The sequence below is a fragment of the Gastrolobium bilobum genome, unplaced genomic scaffold (assembly GCF_033153095.1).
Source record: "Gastrolobium bilobum isolate Gb01-03AN ecotype WA unplaced genomic scaffold, APGP_CSIRO_Gbil_v1 utg53782, whole genome shotgun sequence".
Classification (NCBI taxonomy): Eukaryota; Viridiplantae; Streptophyta; class Magnoliopsida; order Fabales; family Fabaceae; genus Gastrolobium; species Gastrolobium bilobum.
In genome coordinates, this window is record NW_026899356.1 from 47453 (window position 1) to 59227 (window position 11775).

The following is an 11775-nucleotide window of genomic DNA, read 5'->3' on the forward strand; positions in this document are numbered from 1 at the left end:
GACGAGTACCTGGCAAAGTTTAATGAGTTGGTGAAGTTTGCACACTTTCGGATGGCTATGCCTACTCTGACCTTTTTGGCTGCTAAATTCCGCAGGGGACTTAGTGAGGAGATTGCAGAGCGTATTGCTGGAGCAGCATCGAGGGATTTTGGTACACTGGTACAACAATGTAAGGACATTGAGGATGTCTGCATTACGAGTAAGGCCAAGAGGGCCAAGATTGCTGATGTGAAGGAAACTGGTAGTTCCACTTCCTAGAAATACAGGAAGTTTGCTGGAGAGGTCAAATGGAAGCAGTTTGCGGCTAGGCATGCGCCTGGCTAGTTTAAGAGGACTTCTTCGCAGCAGGGAGGTTTTGCTAGACCTCTTTCCACTCCTAGATGTTCGAGATGCAGAAAGGTGCATGCAGGACGTTGTGCTACCGATCAGCTGATCTGTTTTCACTGTGGCAAGGAAGGCCACTATGCTAGAGATTGTCCGTCATCGATGGCGAGAGCTGCTGTAGTTCGTGCAGCTCCATTGCAGATGGTTCTCCTTCCACCTACAGCGGCACCTGCTGTGCCATTTGCCACGGGGAAAGTTTACATGTTGGATCGGCAGCAGTCGGACAGAGCTCTGAACCTTGTCAGAGGTACTGTTACCATTGGTGCATCATCTGTTGATGTTTTGTTTGACTCCGGGGCTACGCATTCATTCATTGCATCTCCGATTTCTTTGGGGCTTGAGTTGCCCGTTGCTGTGCTTTCTCCATTGTTGCGGGTGACTACCGCCACCGGAGAAAAGTGTGATACCTCCACTGTACATCGAGATGTCGTGTTTCAGTGGGATGGCCGTGACTTTTCAGTGGATCTGATGGGATTACCAACGGCTAATTTTTGAAATCATCCTTGGCGTGGATGGATTGTCCAATAGTTGTGCGATGATTGATTGATTGATTGATTGTTGTGCCTAGCGAGTGGTGATGTCTCCGTGTGATTCCACAGCCAGTTCCTCGCCTTTTATTGCTACGGGTTATGAGAGCCTTGTGAGCAGGGACATTGGTTATGTCATGTTGGGAGGTTTGGTGAGTGGGACACAGGAGGATCTCACTGGCATTCCTGTGGTGAAGGAATTCCTCGAGGTGCTTCCTGAGGAGATTCCTGAGTGTCCGCCACAGTGGGAGATAGCGTTCTCCATTGAATTATTGCCTGGTGTGGGGCCTTGTTATTAGCTCCATACCGGATGTCGCCACCAGAGTTGGCTGAGTTGAAGTAGTGTTCTGAGGGTCTTTTGGCGAAAGACTTCATCCGACCGAGTGTGTCTCCATGGGAAGCACCGGTCATGTTGTTATTGAGGCAAGATGCCTTACGCCATTACTTAAGCGTGATGGTGCTCTGTTTGAGGATGTGAAATTCTCTTCAGGGAAACTGAGTGTGTAACACTTGAAATTTGTGGCAAGGCCACGCGTGATCTGGCATATGCGAGGCAGTGCATGTACAATTCGTTTGTGAGTTGAGTGGTCTCCATGACTCTAGGACCTTATGTTGATTATTGATATGCGTCATAAGTAGTTGGCATGTTAACACCATGGATAATGTTAAGCATAAATAAGTACGATGAACTATTGTAATATATCAATGTTATTTCACCTTTGACTGACTCTCGATTTTGCAGATACCTTAGAGATTGAGGTATACTGTTACTTAGAGTTTTTGGGTTATTATGCTATTGAAATTGAAAATTTTGCAGATGTACGTGAACTAAGGTATGTCACTATATGAAGTAGTATGTTAACTAACATGTATTGGTTGAAATGAACATGATCATGATTTCGTACTGTGATATGAATATGAATTTATTTTGAGGATATTGATTATAATTTGTAAGTCTTGTCGAGGTTAGAGTCATGGAATGGGACCAAACTCACTCAAGATTTGTGTGGTTTAGAGTTAGTGGGGTGGGTTCACCTCTATTGAGAAAGTGACTGATGATCCCAGAGAATCGGATGACGTTTTGATGTTATTGTGAAACTTCGAGTTTTGACGGTGACCTCTATGTTTGGGGGTGCACTTCTCGAGGCGGAGATTGTGAGAGTCGAGAATGAGTTTTTGGAGAAGACCCAATAGGCGCAAGTGCTAAGAGGGTGTCGGGATCGTGTGAACAACCAGGACAGTGTGTCTTGGAAGAAGGAAGAACTTTGTTGCTTATGCTTAAAGGTGAAGATTGAACACCATAAGCCGTTTGGTAAGCTTCAACCTCTTGAGGTACTGCAGTGGAAGTGGGAAGGTATTTCCATGAACTTCGTGGTGGCTTGGCGTAAGACTCAGGCTGGTATCGACTCTATTTAGTATCATCAGTGATAGGGACCCGAAGTTCACCTCTCGGTTCGGGGAGGCGCTGCAGAGAGCTTTTGGAACTCAGTTACTACTGAGGACAACCTATCACCCTCAGACTGTTGGACAGACTGAGCGGATCATCCAAACCTTGGAGGACATGTCGAGGGCTTTACACCTTGGAGCAGGGCCCAGCATGGGATAGGTACCTGGCATCGATTGAGTTTTTGTGCAACTGTGTTTTCCTTGCTAGCCTGGGCAGGGAACCCTACGAGGCGCTGTTTGGTAGGAGGTGTAGAACTCCTACCTGTTGGTATGAGGTTGGAGGATAAAGAGTTGTTTCTCTTTGACCTTGTCCAATTTACCACCAGCCGATTCAGATGATCAGAGGAAATCTGAAGCAGGCGCAGAGTCGCCAGGAGAACTACATTGATGTTAAGCATCGTCCACTAGAGTTCAGTAAGGGTGAGCACATGTTTGTGAGACTTTCACTGTCACCGGTGTTGTTCGGGCACTCAGAGTGATGAAACTGAGCCCGCGATTCATTGGGCCATACCAGTTACGTGGTAGAGTAAGACCTGTTGCCTACCGGTTTGCCTTGTCTCCGAACTTGACCAACACCCACGACGTGTTTTACGTGTCTCAACTTCGCAAGTTTGTAGCGGATCCTTCGTACGGGATGCAACCTGATGTTGTGGAGGTTCGGGAGAACCTAAAGACTCCCGTCGGACCACTCAAGATTCTCGATCGTGGCGAGAAGCAACTAAGGAGCGAGATCATTTCGATAGTCAGAGTACGATGAACGGGAAGAATTCCTGAAGGGTAATTCTGGGAGCGAGAGGACGAGCTTCTCCGGCAGTATCCTGCGCTTCGAGACAGGTATGTTTTCTGATTTTGAGGACAAAATCCTAAAAAGGTGGGGTGAATGTAAGAACCCGCACCGTTAATTAAGAAAGTAATTAATTAAATATGTGAAATAAGGAAATAATTTCATAATAGACCTTAATAATTATGAGAAGGCTTAAATAAATATAAAAAGTGATTATGAATGCTGAAAGTCGCTTTTCGGACGAAAAGTGCAGATACCGATTCTGCTACTCGGTATAAATACGTACCGATGAAGTATCCCAGAAAATTATAATAAGTGCTTGAATATTCCTAGAATAATATGTAGGACTTGTAAAACAAGTTTCAAGTTAAGCTAATGAGAACTGGTGCCAGAACTGATACTGGCTATGGAAAAGCGCGTACCGGAAAAGTGCTGCGAAAAATAAAATAAAAATATGAAAAATCTCATAAAAATGGCTAGGTTCAGAATCCCAAGTTTGAGATTAAAATGATAAGCGTAGCTATTAACGCTAATACTACGCGATTAACTTAAGCGTGCCTATAAATACCCAGGGCACATGATCCTAGGTCAGGCCTTCATCTTCTACGTAGCATTTTCTGAACCTAGGGAGGCAGCCACCTTCTCCCACCTTCTCTCCTCCATAGAAGCTCCAAGAGAGCACCTTTCCACTTCAATTCTTCTCCAAAGGTTCTTGTATGAGTGTGCTCTAGCCTTGGGTGGGTAAATGTCCAGCCATTTCTGAGTTGTGGGAGTTGTGGTGAGGGAGAAAGTTTCTGACTTTGGGGCTGTGAGGTGTGGTAGACATCTCCATGCCATTTGAAGCTTCAAGGTGCCATTTTGGTTGAGAAAGGACCAAGCTTTGGTCACCATTTCGTGGCTTGTGTAATCTGACTTCTTGGGACAGATTTAAGAGCTCCAAGAGCACCTTGTTCTGCTGTGTTTGAGCCTCCATAGGTATACCTTGATCATTCCTCTTTAAATCCATGATTTTAGCTTGTTTTAGTCACTAAAAGAGGGAACTTTGATTAACTAAGTCAAGAGTTGTTAATCTATGCATGTTTAGTGTTTTTGAACTTCTGTTTTTGAGAAAAACCGGACCTTGGATCATTAGGAACCTTTCCCACCTCGGATTATGCAGAATTTAGCTGCAGAATTTTGTTCTGCACGCGTGGCAATCAGTTCCCTTCTGTTGGGAATCGATTTCCAAGTGTAGGAATGGATTCCCCATGTTTGGGAATCGATTCCTACCTGTGACAACAACAACCTAGTTTAGTAAAATCGGGATTTCTTGAGCTACAGAGCTCCAAATTGAGTGAGGTTTAAAATCGGGACCTATGTAAAGATAACACATAGGGATACAACCTTGTAAAATTTCATATCCATTGCATAATTTTTTTAGTTGTAGTGTTGGTTTGAAGTCGCGACTTGATTGCTGGAAATTCAGTTTGCAACAGCCACTTTGCGAAAAATGTAACCGAAGCTATACAACTCCGATTTGGACATAAAATATATCGTTGGAAACCTCAAGATGTCTAGTTTAACATAGTAAAATCTTAGAATATTTCATAAAGAGATGAAATTGCAGTTTTGAAAATGACTAAGTAATCAAGTATGGTTATTGATGATATTTCTGATATAAACAGATTGTGATTATGCTGTTTGGTGACCTTGGGCCAGTGTGGACTCTTGGTTTGGATGGATAGCTTGAGAGGTAAGATTTTGTGTCCTCGGTTTAGCCATTGTTGGTTCCACCATACCCCATGGGGGAATGGTTTATATGCATGATGTGTTTTCATGCTTTGATGATTGGAATGCTTTTGAACTATTATGTGTAAGGGCCTTATAATATGCATGTGTTGTTCCACTTTGACCGTAAGCCTGAGTATGTAGTGTCATACAAGATGGTGAGACTGGGGTGGACGCAAGTAGCGTCTTGCACTATTTGTAGGAGATAGAGGTATATCCTGCATTTCTCTGGCCAGTAGATTATATTGACACACATGACATGGTTATCTGTGCATTACACTGACTTTGGAACTTATATATATTGTGTAAAATGCTTTAGAACTTATATTGCACATGTATGTGAGCTTGGGGTGGAAGATCCTTGAGGACCCCTTGTCTTACTGAGATTTCTTGTTTAGAGATCTCACCCCACGTTTGGGGACGCTTATTTCAGGTTCAGGTAACTTGGGGGCTGATGCCTCTGGCGGCAGAGGCCGGAACTTAGTTGATTATATATGTTGTATGCTGACATGACTGGATATTTGATGTTGTTTATGTTTTTTGTCATTATTATGATATTTGAATTGAGACTATGTTGGGCTTGTTGCCTTATTTGGTGAGCATGGGGTTTGTCCATGCCGCTTTGATGTTAGTACCTTTTAGCTTGAGTTGTATAAACTATCAGGGTTGTCCGGTCTACGTGTTGTAGTTCCGTGACTAGAGACACATTTATGTTATTTATATGTTGAGGTATTTCAGTTAGCTCTCTTTTGCAATTTACATACAGGCGATGTTTTATGAAATGAATTATGTTATTCAACTTGGTTAATGTTAATGACGTCGTAATTGAACAGAAAAAGATATTTCGCATTTTATATTAAGCGTGGCTTAATACGATGATATGATAACAAACCGGATATATACGGGGTGTTACACTGGACGTTGCGTGACCATTCCAGTTTCGTCGTATTTTGTTGCCCTATGCTTCCCTACTTCATAAATCCTTTCCTTTATCTCGTTTTCGAATGTTCTGTTATATTGTTTATATGCATCGGAGTGAGCCATGGGGCGGAGTATTCTCCAGAACCTCTGGGTTACTGAGATATATTCGTATATCTTACCCCGCTTTGGGGACTTTATTTCAGGAGGTAGAAGTGGTGTCGGGGCGACGAGCAAGAAGCCTGAGGTTGAGCATGAGGACTTTTGCTTATTTTGCTTTTTGGTGGCCATTGGGCCTAGGTTAGACTTAGGACATGAACACTATGTTGAGATAGGACCTTTCATATTATCATTTTGTTCATGTCTCTTTTGGCTAAGTTTAGTTGTTGCTTATTATGTTTCATTTGAAAGATTATGGCAATGTAAATTGTAATATGTTTATTTGAGAAGTTGTAAATTGTAATATGGAGAATTGATGTAACATTGAAGTACATAATATGATGAAAGGGCAATGGGCCTATTCTAGGATGTGAATGATGATTTATGATTCAAAGAATGCATGTAATTGGACCTTTGTGATTGAAATTAGTTAACTTGAAAATGTAAGCATTGATTATGTATTTTGAGCAAATTGAGTATAAACTGTGAAGGGTTCTAAGAGCACCAAGTCATTGTTGGTCCTTGTGTGCCACCCATGATTATTAGGTACAAATTGAGGTTAGAGAACACATTTTCAAATATGGGATTTATTGGAAAAACAAAGGAAACTCTGGCGAAATTTCTAGAAATTGGCAGAATTTAGGCGAACTTTGGGAGAGCATATCTCCCTCAACAGAAGTCCGATATGGACTTTCCATATGCTATTTTGAAGCTTGAGATGTCCTCTACCTTATGGTAATTTTTAGGAATTTTCTGGGTTGCATGTAGCCTTGTAGAAGCCATTTAATTCGGAATGTCCAGAATGCACCTGTGCAGGGGCTGTTTCTGGCAGTTTTTAGGAATTTTATTCCCGCTTCTTTTCTTGGTCAAATTAAGTGTATGATATGTCAAATTGAAGCTTGAGGTGTCTAGTTTACTGTATAAATATTTGAGAGCAACTGGTTGAGTCTATTTTCCGGAATCTGTGATAGAATAAAGGTTGTTTGGAGCCGGTTTGAGGTTAGCTGGAAAATTTGCATGTCCAACTTCAAACTGTGATATTCGGAGCAAACGAGAACTTTATGACTTGTGTGATCTCTAGTTAGAAAGGTATTTAAGTTTGATTAACATATCAAAAGATGATCGGTTCTTAGAATGCGGATTCTCCGCTGTAATTGAAAGAGCGAACCATGTTCGGATAGGTAGAAAACGTAAAAGTGAGATTTAAGCTAAGTGGGTTTATGGGAACCCCTTAGTGATGTGAGAGAAGTGTTATATGATATTTAAGTAGTTTATAATATTATTCCACAAAGAGCTTATAGTTATGGTCACAGCTTTTATTTATTACGCTTTATTATTATTTTAAATGCTCACGTAATAAACGGGAAACGTTTACGCGCATTTTTGTAAATGAATTGTTGTGATTGTAACTGCGCTTAATATCATAATTATTGTTAACAATACTAGTGTACTACGGGCTGTTACAGCTACTGCTCGGGCTATGATTGATGTTGAACAAGGGAAGCTCGAGTTAAGGATGAATGATGAGACCATCACCATCAATGTCTTTGATTCTATGAGACAAGCTTCTGACAAAGGTGATTGTTTCAGACTTGATGTTTTAGAAAAGGAGGTGAAAGAAGTGAAATCTTCTAGTTAGGACCATGATGAAGAACTTGAGGCGCGTGATATTGTTCCTTTTGAGGAAGAAACGAGTGTTGTGTTTGAAGTTCTTGAGAAGAAGGATTCTGACAAAGAAGATGGTGCCCCAAAAGTAGAGTTAAAGGAGCTACCTGAAACTCTTAAATACATCTTCTTGGGTGATGAGGAGAATTACCCTGTTATCATTAATAAAGGGTTGTCTTCTGAGCAGGAAATGAGGTTGATCGAAGTGATGAAGGAACATAAGACTGCCATAGGGTGGTCCATTTCTGATTTGAAGGGTATAAATCCCTCTTTTTGTACATCACAAAATTCTCATGGAGGATGATGTCAAACCTGTGAGGCAACCTCAAAGGAGGCTTAATCCTACAATGAAGGAGGTGGTGAGAAAGGAGGTGGTGAAACTTCTTGATGCTGACAGGATCTACCCGATTTCAGATACTGCTTGGGTAAGTCCAGTGCAAACAGTTTCGAAGAAGGGAGGCATCACCGTGGTCCACAATGAAAAAAATGAACTAATTCTGACCAGAACTATTACTGGTTGGAGGATGTGTATGGATTACTAGAGGTTGAATGCCGCCACAAAGAAGGCCCATTTTCCACTTCCTTTTGTGGACCAGATGGTGGAAAGGTTGGTTGGGCATACTTATTACTATTTTCTGGATGGATATATTGGGTACAATCAAATCTCAGTGGCACTGGAGGACCAGGAGAAAACAGTCTTCACTTGCCCGTTTGGAGTATTTGCATATAGACGGATGTCATTTGGTCTATGCAACGCACCTGCTACGTTTCAAAGGTGCATGCTCTCTATATTTTCTGACATGGTGGAGAAAAATCTTGAGGTATTTATGGATGACTTTTCCGTTTTTGGCTCTTGTTTTGATATATGTTTGCATAATTTAACTAGTGTTTTAAAAAGATGCCAAGAGACTAATCTTGTACATAATTGGGAGAAATGTCATTTCATGGTACAAGAGGAGATTGTGTTAGGCCATAAAATATCTAGTAATGAGATTGAGGTTGATGAAGCAAAACTCATGTTGATTGAAAAACTACCCCATCCTGTTAATGTGACTAGTGTTAGAAGTTTTCTAGGACATACTGGATTTTATATAAGATTTATAAAAGACTTTTCAAAGATAGGTAAACCATTAAGCCAACTCTTAGTAAAGGATTCTGAATTTAACTTTGATGATGCATGTCTGAAAGCTTTTAATTTGCTGAAAGAAAAGCTCACTACAACTCCTATCCTTGTAGCTCCTGATTAGAGTTTACCTTTTGAGCTTATGTGTGATGCTAGTGCTTATGCCATGGTGCAGTCCTTGGTCGACGTAAGGATAAATTGTTGCATGTCATATACTATGCTAGCAAGATTTTAAATGAGGCACAAGTAATTTTTGCCACGACTGAAAAAGAAATGCTAGCAGTAGTGTATGCACTGGACAAATTTAGGTCTTATTTGTTGGGTTCCAAGGTAATTGTTTTTACTGACCATTCTGCTATCAAGTATTTGATGACTAACCAGGATGCCAAGCCTCGTCTGCTAAGGTGGATGCTGTTGTTTCAAGAGTTCGACTTGGAAATTAGAGATAAGTCTGGTGTAGAAAACAAGGTGGCAGATCATTTGTCAAGAATTCAGGAGAAGAAATTACAAGATGGTCCAGAAAAAGAAATAAATGACACTTTCCCTGATGAGAGAGTGATGGCTATTTTTGTGCCACCTTGGTTTGCGGATACTGCCAACTACAAGGTGATAAAAGAGTTGCCTCCTAACCTTACTCGGCAACAACATAAAAAGTTTCTGCGGGATGCAAGGAGATTTCACTGGGATGATCCTTACTTGTATTTCCAATGTGCTGATGGAATCATACAGAGGTGTGTGCCAGAGTTTGAAGTGCATGAGATCCTGTGACATTGCCATGCATCAGACTACGGAGGATACTTTGGAGGTAATAGAACTGCTCAAAAAGTTTTATAGAGTGGTTATTATTGGCCTACATTATTTAAAGATGTTAGGGATTATGTTGAGAGGTGTGACAAGTGTCAAAGAGCTGGAAATATTTCCCGCAAGGATGAAATGCCTCTGAATAGCATATTGGATATAGAACTTTTCAATGTGTGGGGAATAGATTTTATGGGGCCATTTCCCTCATCTTATTCCAACCAATATATCTTGGTGGCTGTAGATTATGTGTCTAAGTGGATTGAGGTTGTTGCTCTTCCCACCAATGATGCTAAAGTTGTGGTGAACTTTCTGAGGAAGAACATCTTCACTCGGTTTGGTGTTCCTAGAGCCATTATCAGTGATGGGGGGACACATTTTTGCAATAAGCAGTTTGATAGTTTGCTTGCGAAGTATGGAGTGAACCATAGGGTGGCTACATATAACACCTCGCATTCCTGAGTTTAAATATTAAGATATTAAATGAGAATTAAAGAGAAGGATTAGTGAAAATCCTGAATATAAGGCCAAAATACAAAGAAAGGACAAAACGGTAAATTAGCCACGCACACAACCCTAGGAAGGAAATTTAGTAGAAGGTCTCAGATGATAAAAAGAACACTGGAAATGGATTCAGAACGAAAAATTGAGGGGATAGGCAAGTTTCAGAAAAATCAGTGAATAATGTTTATACCGGGAAAATATACCGCGGTACGATTGCACCGTAAAACGTGCTGATTGAGTTTTGAGCTCTAGGTTTTAAATATGAGTTATAAATGGCCTATAGAACTAGGAAATATGATTTCTGATAAAATTTGATTGAAGTAAGTTAGTTTGGGGAAACGTGCCAACGGCGCGCGCAACAGCTTAAAACCGCATTTTCTCCGAACGATCGGAAAACTCTGGATTCATCTGATCAAAGGTGATTAAAGGACAATGGTTAATGTTAAAAATTAGAGTTTCTAAATAGGTTGTGAATTTATGGACGTTTAGTGAAATCGGAGAGAAATTCAAATGAATTTGAAATCGCGTGAGGTGGTGGTGGGGCCCACCTCACTTGAGTAACTTGACACATGTGACACCATGTCACTATTCATCATCATTCTCTCTCCCCCTCCCATTGAAACCCGCGGCCAAACCCCCCCTCCCCCATGGAAACACCACTTTTTTCTTTCTTTCTCTCTAACTCCACCAAATCCTAACCAAATCCATTGATTTTTGTGTTGAAATTCAATGGAAATCACCTTCTAAATTCATTGGTAGTACTCTTGAGCCTTGAAAACCATCGAATTTTGATAAAAACCCTCCCTTAGGCCGCGACTCACATTGCAAGATTTGTGTTCAAGGAGGTTCTAGATGCTCCAATGGTGGAGTATGTTTAGGAGGAGCCTTGTGCCTAGCATTTGGGTAAGTTTCTTCACCATTTTAACGGTTGAATCTTTGGATTGAGTTTATGAACCCTAAAGGGGAAATTGATGATTTGTGATGTTAGAGAGCTCAATTGGAAAATGTGTATTAGAATATAATGTCTTAGAATGATGTGTTAGAGCTAGAAATGCAATGAAAATTAATGATGAAAATTATGAATTTTTAACTTAGAAAATTTTAGATTGTCATGACTTTGAGTTTTGAAAATATGTTAGGATTGGATTGGTGAGTTGTTGCATGATTGTATGTTGAGATAATGGGATTATATGAGGTGTGGAGTGGTTAAAATTGAATGAAAATCCTTTGGAATTGCATAAGTGACAATTTGGCCATTTAGGGAATTTTAGGGATTTGATGTTGTTGGTATTGCTTATCATGTGTTAAATGGTATTTAGATGGGTTGTGTGGTGGTTGGAAGGTTAGAGAATCAATGAAAGATAATTGATGGTGTTGAGAGTCATAAAGGATCCTAGAGTAAGATATTAAGCAAAACGACGTTTAAAAGACGTAAAATGAAAAACGACACTTGGTATGGCCTTTTGGTAACCTAAGGATGCTTAATAAAATGAAAAAGAAAATTTAGAAATTTTTTTTGTAAAATAAGCCTTCAAAGGCCGAACCTACAAGGGTGTAGGGGAGGTTTTTGACATTTTTCGTGTTCTGATAGAATTGTCGTGTACTGATGATTCGTACATGGTTGTTGTAGGTTGTCGTACGTTGATTTGAACTCCGAACCATGAGTCGGTGGATTGCCCTTGGTCCTGGACCAAGTGGGA

The 11775-nt window shown here is 40.6% G+C and overlaps 1 protein-coding gene across 1 annotated transcript; it reads left to right on the top strand.

The window, feature by feature from the left end:
* The first annotated feature begins 486 nt into the window (after positions 1-486).
* LOC133289810 (uncharacterized) lies at positions 487-10033 on the top strand. The gene is made up of 6 exons (XM_061487813.1): positions 487-579; positions 7625-7855; positions 7950-8075; positions 8193-8471; positions 8930-9504; positions 9646-10033. Exons 1-6 carry the CDS (start codon positions 487-489, stop codon positions 10031-10033), a joined length of 1692 nt encoding a protein of 563 aa, XP_061343797.1.
* The last annotated feature ends 1742 nt before the right edge of the window (positions 10034-11775 follow it).